Source organism: Salmo salar, chromosome 02, assembly GCF_965601325.2.
Source record: "Salmo salar chromosome 02, fSalSal1, whole genome shotgun sequence".
In the NCBI taxonomy this organism is placed as follows: domain Eukaryota; kingdom Metazoa; phylum Chordata; class Actinopteri; order Salmoniformes; family Salmonidae; genus Salmo; species Salmo salar.
Window position 1 is genome coordinate 52497724 of NC_138292.1, and position 22048 is coordinate 52519771.

Genomic DNA, 22048 nt, shown 5'->3' on the forward strand with positions numbered 1-22048 from the left:
TGCTGGCGTTGCAAACACCATGCTGGCGTTGCAAACACCATGCTCTACCAACTGAGCCACAGGGAATCCTGGTGTTACATTTCAAACCATGAATAGCCTAAGCAATTAATACATTTCTAATAAACAACTAGTGACACTATTAGTATCCAATCGCCATGCCCTGCGTTCTTGAAATGAATACTAATATTAGAACTGGAACGCAACGGGAATGTTGCTGAAATGCCTCCCTCCATTACTATGTGTAATGCGGGTTGGAGCAAAATAAGTGGGGAGTTGAAGAAACCGCATTGCTTCGCCTTTGGCCGGGATCCAGGTTGCAAGCCATGCTTGGAATATCTCCCTTTTCTCAAATTACTCTCGGTAAGATCGTGGAGTGACCTATTTGCACACTAACCATACATATCAGCACTAACTGACTGACTCCACGCTTCGCGCACAAACGGTGCCATGTAATAGGTTGTTTTGCCCCTTTGTCCCTTTCAGGGGAAAAATCCAATGCCATTTCTTGATATTGCACTGTCATCCAAAACTGGTCCCAGATCTGCATGTGACAATGACCATAGGAGTTGGCAAGACACAAACAGATCTGGGACCAGGCTCATCATGGTTCCGTTTGAACCACCCAAAAACATTTTGGAACGATTAAATGCGAGTGGTTAGTATTGGAGAAGTCAGTGGCCCTTAAAACACCATTAGGCTTACAATGTAGCATGGCCCTAAGTGAATGGTTATTTTCAGCCATCCCTCTTCCCACTCTTTATGATGTTTCTCATTCATATATGTATCATGAAGGAGAGGCAATGCAGGTTCAAATTTCATCAAGTAGAAAGGGAAGAGGTAGAAAGGATGCTGTTGTCTCTTTCGGATGACAAGTCACCTGGTACAGATAATCTAGATGCCAAATTGCTTAGAGTTACGGCTAACCAAATATCTACAACAATCGCTCATATTTGTAATAAGTGCTTGACGTATGGGGAGTGCCAGAAGTCTGGAAAGAGTCAAAGGTTATTCCACTACCTTAGGATAAAAAATCTGCATTCACTGGTCCTAATAGTCGTCCTATAAGCTTGCTGCCTGTGTTAAGTAAATTATTGGAAAAAAATTGTATCTGTACAATTCAAGGATTATTTCTAATGTAATGGTCTGGTTCTAAGGGCATTCTACGAGTACGGCCTTAGCACAAATGACAGATGATTGGTTAAAGAGTATGGATGATAGGAAGTTAGTTGGTGCAGTGTTGCTGGATTTCAGTGCTGCTTTTGATGTAATTGATCATGAACTGTTACTAGGAAAACGCAAATGTTATGGTCTTAAGGATGCAGCTCTGTCCTGGATGGAAAGCTATCTATCCAGGAGAAGGCAAAAAGTGTTCTTTAATGGTAGCTTTTCAAATAGTAAAGATATACATTGTGGTGTTCCTCAAGGAAGCTGCCTAGGCCCACAACTCGAATGTATCTTTACTAATGATTTACCATCATTAATGAACAAAGCAAGAGTGGTCATGTATGCTGTTGACTTTACAATGTATAGTGCAGCATCAGAATGTAATGAGCTAACAGATGTACTGAGCATTTCTAAAACTAAATGTATTGTATTTGGTTCAAGATATATGCTTGCTGATGACCCCCAATTGAATTTGTCAATGAATAGAACGCATGTAGAGCAAGTGAAAAAAATGAAACTACTAAAACGTCATGTAGAACGCAGCTTTATCATGGTCAGAACACATAGATAATATTGTTATTAAGATGGGTAAGGGAATTGCTGTTACAAGAAAATGTTCAGCGTATGTAACATCTAGCACTCTGAATCTGGTGATTCAATCCCTGGTCCTATCACACTTAGAGTACTGTCCGGTTATATGGTCAATCCCTGGTCCTATCACACTTAGAGTACTGTCCAGTTATATGGCCATCTGCAGCAAAGAAAGATATAAAAAAGCTCCAAATGGCTCAAAACAGGACTGCCAGATTATCTCTTCATTGCTCTAACCGAATGAATATTATTAAAATGCATCAGAATCTCTCATGGCTTCACGTTAATAACAAATTACTATCTAGTCGTCTGATTTTCTTTAGGAATGTTATATATTTTTTTTAAAAACACAGTATTTTTCAGTCCAATTAGTACATAATAGCAACACGCATAACCACCAAACCAGACAGGCAAATTCAGGGCAGCGAAAACAACTTTATATAGAGCTATAGCTGAATGGAATTTTTTACCAATCCATATTTCTCAGGCACCTTCAAGAACAAAATATAAGAACATCTAATGTAATAGACCATATGACTGGACAGCAAATAGAAAGTATCAACTGAATGTTAAATGTGTTTCCTGTCAGTATTTTAATTATCTGTACTGTCTACTTGTTGAATGTTTGAAGTCTTGATTGTGGTTGTTTGTAATGTCTTGTTAATTGGTGTTGGACCTCAGGAAGATTAGCTAGCGTTATGGCATTAGCTAATGGGGATCCTAATAAAAATTACAAAAAATTACAAAGTACCAAGACATGATGAACCCAAGACATTCCTTGATTTCTAAGTCGGTTGTGTGTGTGTGTGTGTGTGTGTGTGTGTGTGTGTGTGTGTGTGTGAGAGAGTGAGAGAGAGATTGGGGCTATTTGGTGAATTGGGGAGTGTCAAAGTGTGTACGTGTGGGTGTGTGTAGTGTGATAGTCGTCTCGTGACAAACGCATTGGTGACCCAGAGGGGTGTACGGCAGAGGAGGCTGGTGGGAGGAGCAGAGGAGGATGGGCTCATTGTAATGGCTGGAATGGAATAAATGGAACGGTAAACACATCAAAGATATGGAAACCACATGTTTGACTCCATTCCAGTCATTACAATGAGCACGTCCTCCTATAGCTCCTCCCACCAGACTCCTCTGGCGTAAGGGCTGACATTGCACAGATGAAACCACTAAAACCCCTTCTCTTTCTCTCTCTCTCACACACACATACATTGATAATGGCCAGACTGATGTGACTGCTAGAGTCTGGCAAGTCCAGAACAGCCCCCCTTTTCCCTACACCCATAGGAACTATTTGAGTAGCCACAGCTGCATTGGGCAACATAGGTATTCCATAAATGAAGTCTGGGATTCGCTATATCAAGTTTAATCAGTCATAACCTGACTCATCACAGCCTAGAACAAGACCAAACCAAACAGATGTTACTGGACCAAGGCCCTGTACTTTCTTTGTCTCTGCATTGTTGGGAAGGGCCCGTAAGTAAGCATTTCACTGTTAGTCCACACCTCTTGTTTACAAAGATTTTAGATTTTTATGTACTTGTGGCTTTAAATTTGGTCATTGTTTGTTTAAACAAAAGACATTTGTTCATGATAGTCCATTTATTGAGGCCAACTTGAAATGCATTGTCACAACTTTGATTTTCTTCACACACTGAGGTTGCTTGCTATTCAGTAAAGTATATTTTCATGGCTTTAGAAAACTGTTGGCAGCTTGCCCCACAGGGAAGATAGATCTAGATAAGCTTCTCCATCAATAGAGAGAACACGTCAGTGTGTCCCACCCAAGACATCTGAAATGGACGGTTTTGAAAGAAGCTCCCATTTCTCACAGCCTTTAAAAATGGGCCAACGTGGCTTTAGTTCCTGGTTCTCATAAGAAGTGATGTATACTGTGGGGCGCAGGGATTTGGGACTATTATGACTGATAGAGGCTCAGCTATCACTGGCCACTTAAGCCCAACTTCTTCATTGTACTGCTGCACCTTTTGTTCCCAACCACATTGTAACTAACCACAACTCCACTTGATGCAAAGTGTTCCTAGGTGACATTTTTCTGATTAAAAATAAAGTTTGCATTTAGCACAGGTATGGGCAACTTCAGTCCTCGGGGGCGGGAATGGTGTCACACTTTTTACACATACCTAATCAAAACAGCTGATGAAACTAATTACATTCTAAACTAAAGATCATGATTAGTTGATTATTGGAGTCAGATGTGTTAGCTGGGGCTGGGGTAAAAGTGTGACACCAGTCAAGCCCCCGAGGACTGGAGCTGCCCATCTCTGATTTAGTACATACTCTGCTTTTTTCACATATTGTTAGCTTCAGGCCTAACTGAATAGATTATTTGGTAACACTTAAAATAAGGCCAACAGGTACTGTATAGGCTAATGCATTATTATGTGATCATATATAATGCTTTGAAGACATAAATTGTGCTTTGCACCCAAAAAGAATATTGAAATAATCGAAACAATTCTGTGAGTCTGTAATCTTGAATCTGATCCAAAAAGAATGAGGGAGTCGTCCACTTCAAGTGACTCCTTCTCCTCTTCACTCATCCTCGGCCAAGTTCAGGCTATAGCAGATGCCTCGTCATTCATTCCACACTAATCCTCTGTCAGTATCTGGTCTGCATCATCTGCAGTTCATGCCACCACCGAACCTTATCTTTCTAGCCCGTGTCCCAAGAGTATTACTGTCCAACTGTTGTGCTGCACAGACAGGCCATGACGCTGCTCCTCATCACCTTCCAGGCCTTGAACCTTCTACGTTCCTGTCCAATGATGGCTGACCACAATGCAGCTCTATATACAGTATCTTCTGTATAGCTACACCTCTTCTCTTTACACCACATTTTGTGTTCAGTACTTGTCCATTTTGGCCAGACTGGATAGTAGTAGACAGAAAACTGGTTCTGGATTCCACTCTTTTTTTGGTTTCCACAGTGTGTAGTCTGTTGACATTGTTGAGTAGGCCAATTAACCATATTTGACATGCATGCTTCCACAAATGTTTTTATAATATTTAACTTTTTTTCCTGGAATTTGGGTTGAGAGACACAAAAGGAAACGAGAGAGAGAGAGAGAGAGAGAGAGATTAATCTGGTAAGAATTACATAGGCAGACAGCTCCCTCTGCTGGCCCAAACCTCTAATCAATTTTAGAGAGAAATGTTAACGTTTAACAACGACGAATTGTCAACATTTAACCAGCCAAATGAACATTAATATAGCTTCATACGCACATAGCTTCTCCTTACCACTTCAACATGACATTGTGCAAACGCAGGAACACAATTTCTCGTCCTGGCAAAGTTGCAAACAAATGTTGTCTAAATAAAAACGGAAGTAATTTAGCAGATTCTCTTATCCAGAGCGACTTACAGGCGCAAATAGGATAAAGTGCCTTACTCAAGGGCACATCGACAGATTTTTCACATAAACCAGTGACCTTTCAGTAACTGTCCCAACCATAGAGATGGAAAGAGGCCTCATCATTGTATCCGTGCCATTATGGCGTCTGTAACAGCATGAGCAGCGCCATTAAGGCTAACTCCATTTTGAAGTAGTATATTTTCTTCTTCACGATTGGCTGATTCCTCCTGATGACCCAGTTGCACATGACTCCAACAAGGCTACCAGGAGGGATTAGCCAATGAAGTTGGATGTCCCACCCAGTTGACTTGATTAAAATAATGGCAGCCCGCAGTGGTATTGCCCATGCAAAAATAGCCTTTTGGCCACTAGAGGCCTTTATCATTCTCTATGGGACCAACGCTCTTAACCACTAGGTGGCTAAATATTGCCTGCATAAATATTATTATGTAGTATTTAAAAACGTTTGTTTAAAATATTAAGTGGAAAATGTGTTTTCACTGAAAACATCTAATTTTCTAATATTTATAAAAGAGAGGTTGATTCTCTTTGCTGATATGATCAACATTACACAATTAGCTCATGTTTAGGCATCTTCAAGTCGACAATACTGCGAGGACCCATAAATGGTGGACGTACGAGAAAGAGCTGACTCTTGAAGGTGAGTAGCTAGCTAAACCTAGGCACACGTTAACAAACATTCCGTTAGCCTGCCAGCTTTTACATTTGGTGAAAGACGACATTACTGAAGGTCACAACGTGAAAAATGTGTGTCATTGTATGTATGAAGCATTATGAATGAATGATCTCTGAATGTATCATAAAGTCAGCTGTTTCACTAGCAAAAGCTGTATTGAAAAGCTGTGCTAGGGCAGAGAATAGCCTTGTGCTCAAATGACTCAAATGGCAAATCTAACCCAAGCAAGACAGTTATTCGTGCTGTATTGCAATTTGATGACTGACCAGTTGAACAATTTAAAACTGTAAAGAAAAAATAAATGCATGGGACATGACACCCTTTCTAAAAAAAAGTCTACAGTTTGACTGAATAGCAGGTTATAATGCATTAAGTCAATGCTTCTTGACATACATTTTTTTTCTCTTTATGTTTGTGGTTATAGTTGAGCCAAGTGCCTTTCAATCATGGGATTGCGGACTATCTGGAATAATTACAAAGTCTTGATTGTTATGGGCACGAGCCTTGGACTCATACACTGGGGTTGGTACAACGTCAAGTCGCACCCTGCGCTACACAAGAATAAACAGGACTATATGCCCGAACCAGGCATTGTGGCGTATGTTTCGCCACCTCAAGCCCCTGCGAAGGCAAAGTAGCTGGTGAAGGAGAGTGAGGTAAGCATGTTGGAGCTCTTTATTTTTGTAATGTCATGAATCATGATTATCATCCTATCAATCTTGATGTATTATGTGACATTTTCTCTCTGCACTCTAATCTAAGGCATGTCAAGGTCTTATTGTAGCCAAATCATTTAATGTAACTGTAAAGTGACACATCCTCCAGTTGTGTAGATCACCTTCATTCTGAGTTGCCATGGTAGGGAACCACGAGTATCTTGGATCCTAATTGTTCTCTGTTTTGTTCCAGTGACGTACACATCCTTCAGAAAGGACAACACCGACTAGGCTCTATAGTGGACTGAGACTATGAAGCCCCAGAGCTGGTTGAGGAAGAACTGGCTGTGGGTGGCTGGGGGGGGTCCTTCCTTGGCATCCATTTAACCACCTGGCTCATGCAGAGGGCTATGAGAAGCGTCGCTCGCTCTGAGATGGCACTGAAAGAGAAGGATTCCCAGGAGTGACTAGTGGGGAGGCATTTTGCCAGTGGACTACTATCTGTTTAACGATTCACGTGTGAAGTAAATGGAATTGCATTCTGAACTCAAGATAATGGTGTAATTACCTGTGCTTGATAAGCTGTAAATGTTATTCCTCTGTTAGAGATCAAATAAAACTATGAATTTCACAATAAGTCAAACTGCAGAGTAACTTGCTTACAGGTGTGCGGAGTATGAACATATTTCACCCAGGGAAGACCAGGGCTGCATTTCAAGACACTTTACAGACATCACATAATCAATTACATTTAAAATGTCAGCCATGAAACGCAAACAAAACTTGAGATTATATTAAATTAGGCCAAAGAGTGGGCTTAAGTACCATCACAATTGAGTGCAATATTGGGACCTCCATTCCTAACATGTACCATCCCTAACATCTCTATGGCCCGTTTCACACTACTGTGGTGACCCAAACCGTACTATGCTGGTTCAGGGATTTTATTTGTACATGCTCCTTTCCAGCATGGTTCCTGCAACTATGGTGAATGCGTAGCCAGGCCAGTGCAATACAGCTCAGCTGGCTCAGTAATGTGGAAAGAGTTTAATCTTTCCATCATCAGCACTGTTCTTTCTCCAGATCAGTGCCAATGAAGGAAATTAGAAAACCACCTTAAATTGAAATATTGATGTGGCCTATGTCTGCTTTTAGTGGACTATGTTGTTGCGCTCTCTAAAACATGATACCCTTATGAAAACGCTTATACTACCCTCTAGGGCTGGAATTGGAGGATTACAACTACTGTCATGTCATAACACGTACTGTGATGCTTGTCTGTCACGAACCTCAGTGATGCACTAGCTCGACTCTAGTTCCCGAGGGTGGCATCTCTCTGGTTGATGATTGATTGATTGATGAATGATTGATAATTGATTGATGAATGTCACTGCTTAGCCATATATTGCATTTACATGATTTCCAGTAAGCTGAGGCTTTGTCCCACCTAACGAAGGATGACTTTGCCTTTGGACTTATGTAATCAACCAAGCAAGCATGACATTAAAAAGTGCAATAACATATGCAGCAGTTATTAATCACATAATATTTGATAAACTGCATAATAAAAACAGACCAAGGTTTTTTTTTTTCAGACCCAAGGTAAATAAGCAGAGGTTTAATGAGCCTTTCCAAAAGTGAAGTAGTTAATCTGTCCAAGAAATCACTTTTTGCACAACGAAGAAAAGGCAGTCAGTCATCCCTTTCGAATGAATTTTTTTTTTCCTTTATTCTTTCAAGACCTACCCACCACCCCCTTTCTCTTCACCCTGAATTATTTATCCTTCATTGAGCTTTGACCATGCTGACCAAGCATTTGGGAGTATGGTATTACAGATCTGTTGCTGCAGGTGTGGAATATGATTTAGCTCTGAATACAATGAGATGATAGGAATATGTCTAGTTAATGAAAGCTAAAGCCTGGTCAAATGGGCTCTACAGAAAAGAGCAATATTGGACAAGCATTTCATTTCAGAGTTCAGTAAATGCCAAAATCATGGCTATGACTAATGATTTTAGCTAGGTCAGTCCATTAAGGCTTCTCTGGTTTGCTGTTCTTCTTATAATATGAAAGGTATCACAGCTTTCCTCGACTGGGGGTAGTCTTCAAACTTCTCTTGGTAGTACCTGAAAGAGATGAGAATGTCATATTGAAGGAATACTACTACCATGTGTTGACATTTTACAATGGAAAAGCAAGACAGTCCATGCTTATTGCTTCGCTGAAAGACCTATAGTTGTATCAATGTGAGTATGAGCATGAAGAGATTACAGAAGGCTCTTGAGGTTGGACCTGTCAGTACCTGTGGTGGTGGAAGGCCCGCGGTCCAATCGAGCACATAGTGAAAAGAGCAAAGGAGAACGTCGGCAGGGACCACGTTGCTAGGGCATACCCGCACCACTCCAGAATCTCTCCAAAGAAGTTTGCTCCGGAGACGTACTCAAACATTCCCCCTGTAATAAAAAGTGTCAGACAGTTAATTCAGTAGTAATGAAGTAGGGTCTGTACACTCATACCTTGAGAGTAGTTCACAACAATTCAATCCCTGAACTTTCAGACCCTACTTCATATCTACTACCTTTTTTGGACCCCATGTCAAGGGATTAGATTGTTAATTCACCCAAAGGTGAGTGAAGACAAATCTGCTGTGTCGCATGGTTCGGATAATGGTTACAAGATGTTCTTTTCCGTGAGGTAATGGCCCAGAAAGCTGGAATGTTTGCTTCCTGTGTTTCTTGGCGAAACTGAATGCCGTGTGTACGTTGCTCATAATCTTCTATGACCCTGGTGATTACATTAGCACTTAACTTCTTATGGAGGGTGGCAGTATTGAGTAGCTTGGATGAGTGACGTGCCCAGAGTAAACTGCCTGCTACTCATATTAGTAGATTTGGATAGAAAACACTCTGAAGTTTCTAAAACTGTTTGAATGATGTCTGTAAGTTTCACAGAACTCATAGGCAGGCAAAAACCTGAGAAAAAATCCAACCAGGAAGTGGTTTGTAGTTTTTCAAGTGATTGCCTATCCAAACTACAGTGTCTATGGGGTAATTTTGCAATTCCTACGGCTTCTACTAGATGTCAACAGTCTTTAGAACCTTGTTTGAGGCTTCTACTGTGAAGTGGGGGAGAATAAGAGCTCATTGGGTGAGAGGACTTCCAGCAGGGCATGAGCCTCAGCCATGCACACTCATGTGAGAGGTAGCTCCGTTCCATTGCATTTCTGAAGACAAAGGATTTCTCCGGTTGAAACTTTATTGCAGATTTATGATAAAACATCCTAAAGATTGATTCAATACATCGTTTGACATGTTTCTATGAACTGTGATGGAATTTTTTGAGTTTTCGTCTTACCTGCGCGTCGTGAATTTGGATTTGTGAACTGAAGGCGCGAACAAAAAGGAGGTATTTAGACATAAAGGATGGACTTTATCGAACAAAACAAACCTTTATTGTGGAACTGGGATTCCTGGGAGTGCATTCTGATGAAGATCATCAAAGGTAAGTGAATATTTATAATGCTATTTCTGACTATTGTTGACTCCAACATGGTGGATATATTGTATGGCATGTTTTTGTGTCTGAGCGCCGTACTCCGATTACTGCATGGTGTGCTTTTTCGGTAAAGCTTTTTTGAAATTTGACACAGCGGTTGCATTAAGGAGAAGTTTATCTAAAGTTCCATGCATAACACTTGTATTTTCATCTACATTTATGATGAGTATTTCTGTAAATTGATGTGGCTCTCTGCAAAATCACCGGTTGTTTTGGAGGCAAAACATTACTGAACATAACGCGCCAATGTAAACTGAGATTTTTGGATATAAATATGAACTTTGTCGAACAAAACATACATGTATTGTGTAACATGAAGTCCTATGAGTGTCATCTGATGAAGATCATGAAAGGTTAGTGATTCATTTTCTCTTTCTGCTTTTTGTGACTCCTCTCTTTGGCTGGAAAATGGCTGTGTTTTTTTTGTGGCTGGATTAACTGGATTAACAACAAATAAAGCTTTCAAATGGTGTATAATACTTGTATGTTTGAGGAACTTTAATTATGAGATTTTTGTTGTTTTGAATTTGGCGCCCTGCACTTTCACTGGCTGCTGCCATATCGATCCCGGTAACGGGATTCCAGCCATAAGAAGTTAGGCCCAATGCAGAAGTGTTTATATCAATATCACATTTTTACTGGGTAACAATTAAGTACCTTACTGTAATAGATTTCTATTAAAATAGGCAAAAATAGCTTTTTAGCAACAACAAAAAATCTTTCTCAAGCAATAATTTAGCCAGGACTGTCTGTGAATAGTCTGAGTGGGGAGGGAGAAACTAAAAACTAGCTGTTATTGGCAGAGAGGTTTGGAACTAACTGTTATTTGTCTATTAACCAATTTACCACATGCTGATGTCACCATGGAAAGCCAAAACTCATGCCCATGCAAACCTGCTGAATAGAAGGTCCTGTGTAGATTGTATTTTCAACCAGCAATTATCAGGAAATAGTTTTTTTCCTCACACTTTTACAGTGTTAGTTTCATCAGCTGTTGAACAGTATGATATAAAACACAGGGAAAACTGAATTTTGACTGCACTGGGCCTTTAAATATCTTTCGATCAGCACAGGCATAGCCCTTACAAAGTAAAAGTAAGTAGAGATAAAAGCAAAAGGTCACATTGACACCAGAATATTCTGAATATGCTCTGCTTGTTCTGTTTATCATCACATGGCTGTGCAGACAGTGACTAACTAAACAGTACAGAACATGGTTAGTTATTTGGCTGAAGATTCACATTTTTGCTATTGTTTCACAAGACTGGAACAGTTGCCTGAAACACTGCCTGACATCTGTTAACCAGAATTCCATCTGGTACCTTTGGGAATCTTGTAAACAACTTCTCCGGGTTTTCTTAAATTTAGAAGAATGTGGTCGCTGTGAATGTTGATGGCCATTCCCAGGAAAAACATCAGCAAACCTGAAAAAAACAGTACAGGCGCTTAATGCAAACCACATTCTAGTTCTATAAAAAAACTAATGTATGATCTGTTAAAATCGTTCATGCTGGCAGAAGCTTGTACAATGCAACCCCAAACTCAGACTTTGTCAACAAATCATTATTTCTATTCTTGTGGAAGGATACTGTGATACGTATCGTCCCATATCCTGCTGAGACCAAAAAATTCATGTTTTGAAGAATCTAGCCTCATTAACTGACCAATAAACACAGAACATTTGCAAGGAGGAAGCGAATGCCAACTTGTTTTCTCACAGTTCCAGGCCAAAAACCTCAAAGTTCTCTGGCCAGATTAGTCTCCCAGACTGCACGACTGGTTTTCCTGTTGTGTGTTTTCCTAACCAATTTTTAAAAAATGTTTTTGATCTCGGACTTCATCTACAGTAGCTCTAGCAGTTATCAAATGTTACCCTTTAAAGGGTGAAATTACATTACTTTGGAAATAAATCTATAGCATTTATTTAAGGCTTCAACATAGGATACCAAATGACTGTTAAATTTATGTGAACATCATGCAGGCACTGTAATATTCAGAATAAGGGCTGGGAAAAGACTGCGAAATCATTTCCGCTGGTATCTCAGATCTCACTCACCGGTGTACAGACGAATGTCGGTCTGCCACGCATCATCGTACGTGGCACAGTGGAGCATGTAGTGGCCTTGGAGAAAACCGTTGACAGAGCAGAAGACTACCGCAGAGAAGACAATGTAGAGAGGGGAAGGGCGGCCTTTGGTCAGCAAGGAGTAGATGAATGTTCTTGCAAAAAAATAGAAAAATATTGACTAAATACCTGGGATAGGATATAGTAATCCTTCTAACCCCCCCCCCCAAAAAAAAGATATAGATGTACTATTGTAAAGTGGTTGTTCCACTGGATATCATAAGGTGAATGCACCAATTTGTAAGTCGCTCTGGATAAGAGCGTCTGCTAAATGACGTAAATGTAAATGTCTAAAGAAATCAAGTCAAAGGTGGGTCAATATAGCGCTGCTGTGTACAAACAGTGTGAGTACCTGGAAGCCATGCAGGGCCGTGTTTCTTAAAACCTCTACGGGATCAGTGTCCCCCCCCACGGGACGGTTGAGCTAACGTAGGCTAATGTGATTAGCATGAGGTTGTAAGTAACAAAAACATTTCCCAGGACATAGACATATCTGATATGGGCAGAATGCTTACATTCTTGTTAATCTAACTGCACTGTCCAATTTCCTCATGCTCCCTCCTGTTCTGTTTTCAAAGCAACTTTCATTGTCTAGCAGCCAAATGCATTATCCTAGTCATATTAGCAACAGATATTTCCATCGCTGTAGGGTACTAGGGGGTAACTAGTCCCCCCCCCTGTAATTCACATTAAGACCACAAGATGTCACCAAATTATTTCTGCAAACATTCACTGGCTGCCATTGCTTTTGCTCAACCAAAAATGTCCTCTCCACATAACTTTTGGAGATATGTTAACAAAACAATTTTGTGGTAAATTGATACATTTTTAAAGTTGTAGCTATGTTTCAATAAAGTTAGATCTATAGATGTATTCTTTATATACAAGTAGGAAACCCTTAAGAAAAATAATCCACCTATTTAGAGAGAAAAATTGAGAATTTTTTAGTAAATTAGTAATGTTGGATGAGTGTGTAAATCATGCGAAATAAATCATTCTCTGTACTATTATTCTGACATTTCACATTCATAAAATAAAGTGGTAATCCTAACTGATCTAAGACAGGGGATTTTTACAAGGATTAAATGTCAGGAATTGTGAAAATCTGAGTTTAAATGTATTTGGCTAAGGTGTATGTAAACTTCCGATTTCAACTGTATGAAAGTGACCTTGTCAACCACATTCAACAAATGGAAAGAGCCCTATTTGGCATAACATCATGGGACGTGAGAAGACTCACCTTCAATCTGGCAGAAAGGATGGGAATCAAGCACAGGTTCAACAAAGGAAAGGGGTATGCAGGGGTGGATTGGTTCAGTGGCTTCATGAAGCGCAACTCTAAACTGTCAGTTCAAGTATCGCAAGCAACCAGTCTTGCGAGGGCCATGGGCTTTAATTGAGGACAGACATTCCGCTAGCGGACCCCTCGCCAACACCCAATGGAATAGCAGGGCGCGAAATACAAAACAACAAAAATCTCATAATTCAAATTTCTCAAACAATCAACTATTTTACACCATTTTAAAGATAAACTTCTCGTTAATCCAACCACATTGTCCGATTTCAAAAAGGCTTTACGGTGAAAGCATAGCATTAGATTATGGTAGGACATCACCTTGACAAGAAAAACCACACAGCCATTTTCCAAGCAAGGAGAGGCGTCACAAAAACCAGAAATACAGCTAAAATAAATCACTAACCTTTGACAATCTTCATCAGATGACACTCCCAGGACTCAATGTTGCACAATACATGTATGTTTTGTTCGATAAAGTTCATATTTATATCCAAAAACCCCATTTTACATTGGCGCGTGATGTTCAGAAAATGTTTTGCCTCCAAAACATCCGGTGAATGAGCACATCAATTTACAAAAATACTCATCATAAACGGTGATAAAATTTACAACAGTTATTGAAAGAATTATAGATACACTTCTCCTTAATGCCACCGCTGTGTCAGATTTCAAAACAGCTTTAACACATTGTTCAATATTCGAAAGCACATTGTTCAATATTCTGAGTACAGAGCTCAGCCATCAAAGCAAGCTATACAGTTACCCGCCAAGTTCTGGAGTCAACAAAACTCAGAAATAGTATTATAAATCTTCACTTACCTTTGCTGATCTTCGTCGGAATGCACTCCCAGGACTCCCACAAGAAATGTTTGTTTTGTTCGATAAACTCCATATTTATGTCCAAATACCTCCGTTTTGTTTGTGCGTTCAGATCACTATTCCAAAGGCACAATGCGCGAGCGCAAAACCCTAGACGAAAAGTCAAAAAGTTCCATTACCGTTCGTAGAAACATGTCAAACGATGTTTACAATCAATCCTTTGGGTCTTTTTATCATAAATCTTTGATAATATTCCAACCGGACAATAACGTATTCATTACAGAGGAAAAAGAAGGAACGGCGCACCTGCGTGACCGTGCAGTAAACAACTCATTGGCCTCAGGCAGTCCACTTGTTGAGTCAGCTCTTATTCTCTCCCCAGTCACAGTAGAAGCATGAAACAAGGTTCTAAAGACTGTTGACATCTAGTGGAAGCCTTAGGAAGTGCAAAATGACCCCACAGACACTGTAGTTTGGATAGGCAATCACACAAACCTCAGATTTCCCACTTCCTGGTTGGATTTTTCTCAGGTTTTTGCCTGCCATATTAGTTCTGTTAAACTCACAGACATCATTCAAACCGTTTTAGAAACTTCAGAGTGTTTCCTATCCAAATCTACTAATAATATGCAAATATTTTACTCTGGGCCCGAGTAGCAGGCAGTTTACTCTGGGCACACTTTTCATACGAACGTGAAAATACTGCCCCCTGTCCCAAACAGGTTTAATAAGCTTAAGGTTGACCAGTTATCTAAGCCTACGCGGACGTTTTAAACAGCGTCAGGGAGGTCGGGGCCAACAAAGATTTGGAACATGGATGAGACAGGAATACAAAACGTCCAGAAACCGTTGCCTGTGGTGGCCACGAAGGGAGCCAAACAGGTTGCACGGATGACCAGCGCAGAGAGGGGCTTCACAGTAATTTGTGCTATCAGTGCAGCAAGGCAGTATGTACCGCCCCTCTTCATCTTCCCCCGGAAGAGGATGAACAAACAACTGCTGGTTGGAAGGGTGAGTGACTCAGGCTGGGTCAACAGTTCCATCTTTGTTGACTGGCTTCGCCACTTCGCCCACAGTGTTGGTTGCACCCCTGAGCAACCCCACATCCTCATCCTCGATGGGTTATAGAGGAGCCTGAGGTTATAGAGGAGCCTGAGCCCATTGCCAGAAAGAAAAAGTAATCTAAATTAATGAAAAGTAGCAGAAGCAGCATGTACTTGGTAGAAAGTGCTTATTGTACTAACACCGATGTATTGTTTTTCTCATATATTTTCAATGCAAAGAATCCATTCAACCACAGTGCTCTACCGCCGCCGCTGCCACCTCTACCGATACGGCCACCAGCTCTACCACCACCATCACTAGCTCTACCTCCAACGCCACCAGCTCTAACGCCAAAACCTCTACCTCCACCACATCTTTCTCAACCACAACCTCCACCCTGAAGCCTGCCCTTGCTCCAAATGTTGGTATAAAAAAAAAGTCAGCACTCATTTTAGGGATTATATATTTGCATATTGTGATTATAAGTGTTTATTTTACCAATACTCATGTGTTATTGTTTGTTTATTTTTGCTTAAACCAACACCTGCAGCAGTTTATTGGAGTTGTCCCAGATGCTCCAGGAGGCGAGGCCGAGGAAGGCAGTCTGTGGCTGTACTGACAGCCTCAATTTACAAAAGGTTGCTGGAGGAAAAGGCTCGACAGAAACATCAACAAGAAGAAAAGAGAGAGAGTAAGAAAACAAAGCAGGTTTTTCAAAAAAAGTTTGTCTCAAGGTTGTTGCAACACAACAAGACAAATCAGCCACCAAAGAAGAGGATGCAGAGTGCCTTTTCTGTGAGGTGTTTTCAGTCACAGGTGGGGACTGGATTAGGTGTGAGCAGTGATATGCATAGTGATACGCATAGTGATAAGGTGATAAGGAGTTGGTGGATAGCTTCATTTGTGACCTATGTACAAATTATAATTGTGCAATAGCAGAACAAAAGAGATGCAACGTCAATGTTACACTGAATTAGTAAAGTAATGAGTTATTGTTATTAAATGTTATATTCCAATGTTATTTAATGTTTTTAGTTATATTCCATTCCAATCTTATATTCGAATGAATATATTTATTTTATGAATTAAAAACACCTATTGAAAATCTTTTGCTCCTGAATGTCATTTCAAGACTGCAGGGATGTAAATTTGTGCATTATTCCAATAATATTTAGTGAAATTGTACATAATGGATTGTATGGAAAAGGAACAACAAAGAAAGAACAAAGAAAATGTATGTGCAGGTGAGTTAAAAAGAGGGTCTTTACATCAAATCTCCTCATAGTGCAGATATTAAAAGTGAGTGATGTGCAATCCCATATATTTTATTAAAATAATTCAAATAAGACAACTAGACTTAGCTTTTAACTATTACTAAATAATTTCTAAATAAAACTGATTAAATGGATTTTAACACACTTGCGTGAAACACTATGCCTATTTCATGAAATAACTAAAAAAGTAAACTATAGCCATCTATTTACCTTCATAGTTTATTCGCCTAACCATGACCTTTATCCACATACCAATTTTTTCCCAAACGTTTCTTGTCTTGTGTCAGCATTTAGACATTGTTCTTAGGTCGGGCTAGTTACACCGTTACCCTACAGACTGCCGATAGGTACTTATCACAGTAGGAGACAATTCCTTCTCTTGCTAGAAACAAAATACGTAATGTGCGCCTAGACATGTAGACAATACTTGCTACAAAGTTACAGAAAGCTACTCGGCTACGCCTAGTCCCGCCATCCATTATTTCCAATATAATGTACAGAACGTCGGCGTTTATCCCTTACGTGTACTCACTTTTTATCACTATGCTTATCAAAGTGTAGTGTAGCGGAGGCATACGCCATAGCAATTAGTATGGCTCGTAGAACAGATCAGAATGTTTGGATCAACATGTTGATAAACTATTATTTCTACACATTTTAAGCGCAGCATTGTGCACACGGCAGTAGGCCTACGCGCAAATGTTCCAAAATGCAATTTGTGGGAAAACACCATTCTAAAAATGTGCACCACACATTAGACCATATCAGTAGTCTTTACCAACCAAATGACTAATGTTCTCTTTAATGTGATTCATCCCATTATTGGGAAACCATGATGGATGACTTCTTTAGTGTCCATGCAGAGTGATGATAAGACTTTTTCACTTTAAAACGTATGTCCAACCCCCAAAAAGTATTGCAAAGTTAAATAAACCATACAACTATATGCACAAGGAGTACTTTTTACAATTTCCACTGACAATTGTGCAAAAACATTTACTTGAAGTACAGTGCAAAGGATGGTAACAGATTTATGTTTTTTTTCTGTTTTTACATCATACATTTTAAAGAGAAAAATCTGAGTCTAAACCTCACTCTTTTACCGAATGTCCCTCTAGTCTTCACTCAAAATAGTGAATAGGGGACTCTTCGTTGAATGGCCTGCATTGGTATTGCATACACGCAGATCAACTGTGTAGGAGGCAAAGATGTATGTTCAACACCTTTTAAGTGAAATAACTGCTGTTGCCCAAAAAACAGTTGTCCATGTTTTTCAGTTGATTTATGAGTTAAAAGATCCCAGACGCCATTGAAAGTTGGTATGTGGACATAGTCTCGTCCCACCATCACAGATCTAATTCTGCTGTCTAGCCAGGTGGCTAGACAATACTAACAGATTGGGGACCAGGCTAATGTGGACACATACCTTTGGAAGTAGTGCAGACAGAAGGTCCAGAGAAGCAGGTCTTTGCCCAGGCTGGGCTGTGTGTCAGTGGAGAGCAGAAGGAGCATGGGCACCAGGAAAGAAGGCAGTTCCTGGAGGAACCAGGCCAGCTTGGCAGGGCAGGTCCTCCCTGGGGTCCCATCCGAGGTCACGTAGCGTCCGTATGGGGTCTGGAACCTGGTCTGCCAAAAGAGATACGCCACCCCACTGACGATGAACCCCCAGCTGAGGTAGTGGATCACATTCTCCTTACACTCCATTATTATCCCCCTCTCCTTTTCTCCTTTCTTCTCCTTCTCTTTCTTCAGGTCCTTGGGTCCAGCAAAGCTTCCACGGTCTCCACGCTTTGTCAAGACCGAGTAGCCTCCATCTGTATATGCTGGTGTGAGACGTGTGTGAATGGGAGAGGCACACTTACTACTCCCAACTCCTCCCCTTTAAAACAACCAGAGTCTCACATGTTTCAGGCACCTTTGAAATCTGAGAAGGATCATAATATTGCTGGTTAAGTATGCGTGCTTTATGTAAGCAGTTTGTATGTAATGTATCTACAGTACTATAATTTATGTGTGAAATATCACTAAGATGAAGTTTTAAAAAAAATTAATGAATGAGTGATTACGTCATTTTTAGTAGTCATTTTTTTTTAAAGTAAAGGTTAACTTCCACTTACAAATCAGAACGAATAGACCTAGACAAAATCATGAACAACATTGCCCTCCAGTTTTTGCCTACCACATGTACCACTATACTGATGTTTTTCTAAACATGTGAAAATTATGAGTGATCAGAGTTGGCCCTTGGCCATTCAATCTCCTCAAGAATGTATAAAGTTTGCCATAAGGCACTCTGTCTAGAAAGGTGTAAATTGTTTAAAAAGGAGCTTGGCAGTCTTCCACTGTCAGTGACATTGTACTGTGAGAGAAGAGCAGGGTTTGGTACTAACACATAACAGGGATTACATAATCAGATCAAAAAATAAAGCTACTAATTGGACAAAATTCCTTTAAAGAAATGGGAAATGTTTAATCGGATTACAGTTACATTCTTAAAAACAGCTGATTACATTTTAGATTACTTAATCTAATATCAAGATGTAAGTGTTTTGTCTCAAACACACTAAAATGGCAGGTTTTCTGAAAGCTGCGCTAAGCCACACAGCCTGGGAATTTGATATTTTTTCTGCTGTTCTAATCTATTTGAAACCTAAAAAAACGGCCAAATTTGCTCTCCTTGGTTGCTATGCACAGAAACTATTTTTAAAACAAAAACGTCAGATCCCCACTTATGGAGAACTGAATCATCCCACCTTTCATCATGATCTTTGTGACAAAAGGACAGTAGTCAACACAGCTCCATCCAGTTCACTTCTCATGCACTGGGATGACACACATGACAAATCAAATTGTATTGTCACATGTGCCGAATACAACTGGTGTAGACCTTACAGTGAAATGCTTACTTACAAGCCCTTAACCAACAATGCAGTTCAAGAAAGAGTTAAGAAAATAGTTAGAAAATAAACTAAAGTAAACATTATTTTTTAAAGTAACACAATACAATAACAATAACGAGGCTATATACTGGGGGTACCGGTACCGAGTAAATGTGTGGAGGTACAGTTTAGTTGAGGTAATTTGTACATTTAGGTATGGGTAAAGTGACTATTCATAGATAATAGACAGCGCGTAGCAGCAGTGTAAAAACAAATGGAGGAGGGGTGAGTGGGGGGGTGTCAATGTAAATAGTCCAGGTGGCCATTTAATTAATTGTTCAGCAGTCTTATGGCTTGGGGGTAGAAGCTGTTAAGGAGCCTTTTGGTCCTAGACTTGGCGCTCCGGTACCGCTTGCCGTGCGGTAGCAGAGAGAACAGTCTATGACTTGGGTGACTGGAGTTTTGACCGTTTTTTGGGCCTTCCTCTGACACCGCCTAGTATATAGGTCCTGGATGTCAAGAAGCTTGGCCCAAGTGATGTATAGGGCTGTATGCACTACCCTCTGTAGCGTCTTACGGTCAGATGCTGAGCAGTTGCCATACCATGCAGTGACGCAACCGGTCAGGATGATCTCGATGGTGCAGCTGTATAACTTTTTGAGGATCTGGGGACCCATGCCAAATCTTTTCATTCTCCTGAGGGGGAAAAGGTGTTGTCGTGCCCTCTTCACGATTGTCTTGGTGTGTTTAGACCATGGTAGTTCGTTGGTTGATGTGGACACCAAGGAACTTGAAACTCTCGACTTAGCTTACTCTGCTAAATCTCTAGTTTCCATGAAAATGTGTACACTAAAACCTACCTGTCTTTGCAGACCAATATACACGTGTTTTTGCAATTTTATTTGCACAATTGATCATCCAAATCATGAAATAATCAGATATCTCTTGGATCCATTGCATCTTATGTTATTGAAGTCTTTATCATTCCAGACTGTTATGTTAGGGTGGGTCAGACATTCAAATGATAATTTCCTCTTTTACTGGCCACAATTTACTTGGCAGCTCGGTGTAAACGGCCTATAATTGCACAATCAAATAATGAGTGTTGGGAATGCTTTTCCTGGAACTTGACAGTGAAGTTGACCTTTCAGCCATGATGCTATTTAATCAAGAAGATGCAGCAGACAGTTAAGCCAGTACTTGCCCAGATGCTGGGGAGTTGGGGGAGCAGAGTTAGAGAGGAAACTGATCGTCTGCAGCATAAACTGAGGAGGCAAGTGCTGTCTAACCATTTAAGTAATCCACTATTTTTGAGTAATCCAATAGATTTTGTTACTAATTACTTTTATTGTCATGTTATCTGTAGTTAGTAGCTGATTGCATTTTTCAAGTAATCTGCCCAACCCTGGAAAAGTCACATTCAAACATACCAATGTACATATACAACTTGCTTATCCTAATATTTAAACATGATTGTTTTGACTTTAATATTTTAAGGCGTTCCACATTTCTTACCTGTTTTGAATGATTTAAATCTTTCAAAGTCACTTGAACTTTTTTCACATTTTGTTGTGTTGGTGCCCCAGAGTTCCATGCATTTCCCCCCCACTTATCTACACACCATACTCCACACTTTTAAGGAGAATTTGTTTTTGTGAAAAAATTATACATAAAAACTAGAAAACTAAAATATCATAATTGGATAAGTCTCCACCCCCCTGAGTTAATACTTGGTAGAAGCACCTTTGGCAGAAATTACAGCTTCGAGTCTGTTGGGATAGGTCTCCACCAACTTTTCACACCTAGATTTGGCAATATTTGACCATTCTTCTTTACAAAACTGTTCAAGCTCTGTCAAGTTCCTTGCGGAGCGTTGATTGGATTTATGTCGGGACTCTGACTGGGCTACTCAAGAACATTTACCTTTTTATTCCTTAGCCACGCCACTGTAGCTTTGGCTGTGTACTTCAGGTCGTTGTCATGCTGATAGGTGAACTTCCTTCCCAAGATCAGCTTTCTTGCAGAAGGTTTTCCTCAAAGACTTTTCTGTACATTGCTCCATTTATTTTCCCTTCTATCCTGGGGTCTTATTTATAAAGATTGTGTCCATTTTAAAGTAATTAAATATAAATTTCTGAAAAGACTGTGCACTCACAAAAACATTGAGATTTATAAACCTGGCGCACGCCATACATACGCATGTTTCCATTATAACTCAGACCTAAAACTGCGTGCGTGAACGAGCATTATGACTCCGTCTGAATAATGACAACCATTCACCTTTTATGGTGACAATAACGCCATTATTTGCTTTATACTTTGGAAGTATTGGAATTAGGTAAACACAGTATCTAAAGTAAATAGCAATTGCGAACTTGATCAAATGTCTTTCGCGGTGTCTAAATAATATTTTCCATTGCAGTGACATTTGCTGTATCTGAAAGACAAAAACAATAGCAAATTGTTGTGGACCTGTAAACCGATCGTTTGAATTCAATAATGTTTTGCATTGACTTTTTCTCGAACCAAAATATGGTGCACTGCCCGCGAATTCTGAAACATTGTCTTCT

The 22048-nt window shown here is 40.0% G+C and overlaps 2 protein-coding genes, 1 long non-coding RNA gene and 1 other non-coding gene across 5 annotated transcripts; 2 read left to right on the plus strand and 2 right to left on the minus strand.

Moving 5' to 3' along the window:
* Positions 1-1692: 1692 nt before the first annotated feature.
* On the minus strand, positions 1693-5557 carry LOC123729691 (uncharacterized). Its single transcript, XR_006761383.2, has 2 exons — positions 5017-5557; positions 1693-4795 (listed from the first exon to the last, which is right to left on the minus strand). It is a non-coding gene; the product is annotated as an uncharacterized LOC123729691 (long non-coding RNA).
* A 127-nt stretch (positions 5558-5684) lies between these two features.
* LOC145861645 (uncharacterized) lies at positions 5685-7121 on the plus strand. Its single transcript, XM_082964477.1, is given in 4 exon segments — positions 5685-5792; positions 6253-6484; positions 6738-6841; positions 6844-7121. Coding segments are annotated over 2 exon segments (153 nt in total). The 5' UTR covers positions 5685-5792; positions 6253-6484; positions 6738-6796; the 3' UTR covers positions 6952-7121.
* Positions 7122-8076: 955 nt separating this feature from the next.
* On the minus strand, positions 8077-18312 carry s5a2 (3-oxo-5-alpha-steroid 4-dehydrogenase 2). The gene is given in 5 exon segments (NM_001141214.1): positions 8077-8611; positions 8788-8938; positions 11363-11464; positions 12097-12260; positions 18026-18312. Coding segments are annotated over 5 exon segments (762 nt in total). The 5' UTR covers positions 18304-18312; the 3' UTR covers positions 8077-8544.
* LOC106586234 (uncharacterized) lies at positions 12256-16432 on the plus strand. 2 transcript variants are annotated; one of them, XR_001324149.3, is made up of 3 exons: positions 12256-15292; positions 15565-15763; positions 15876-16432. It is a non-coding gene; the product is annotated as an uncharacterized LOC106586234 (transcript). The 2 variants fall into 2 exon arrangements; XR_001324148.3 differs by having other exon boundaries at positions 15565-15746.
* Positions 18313-22048: the final 3736 nt, after the last annotated feature.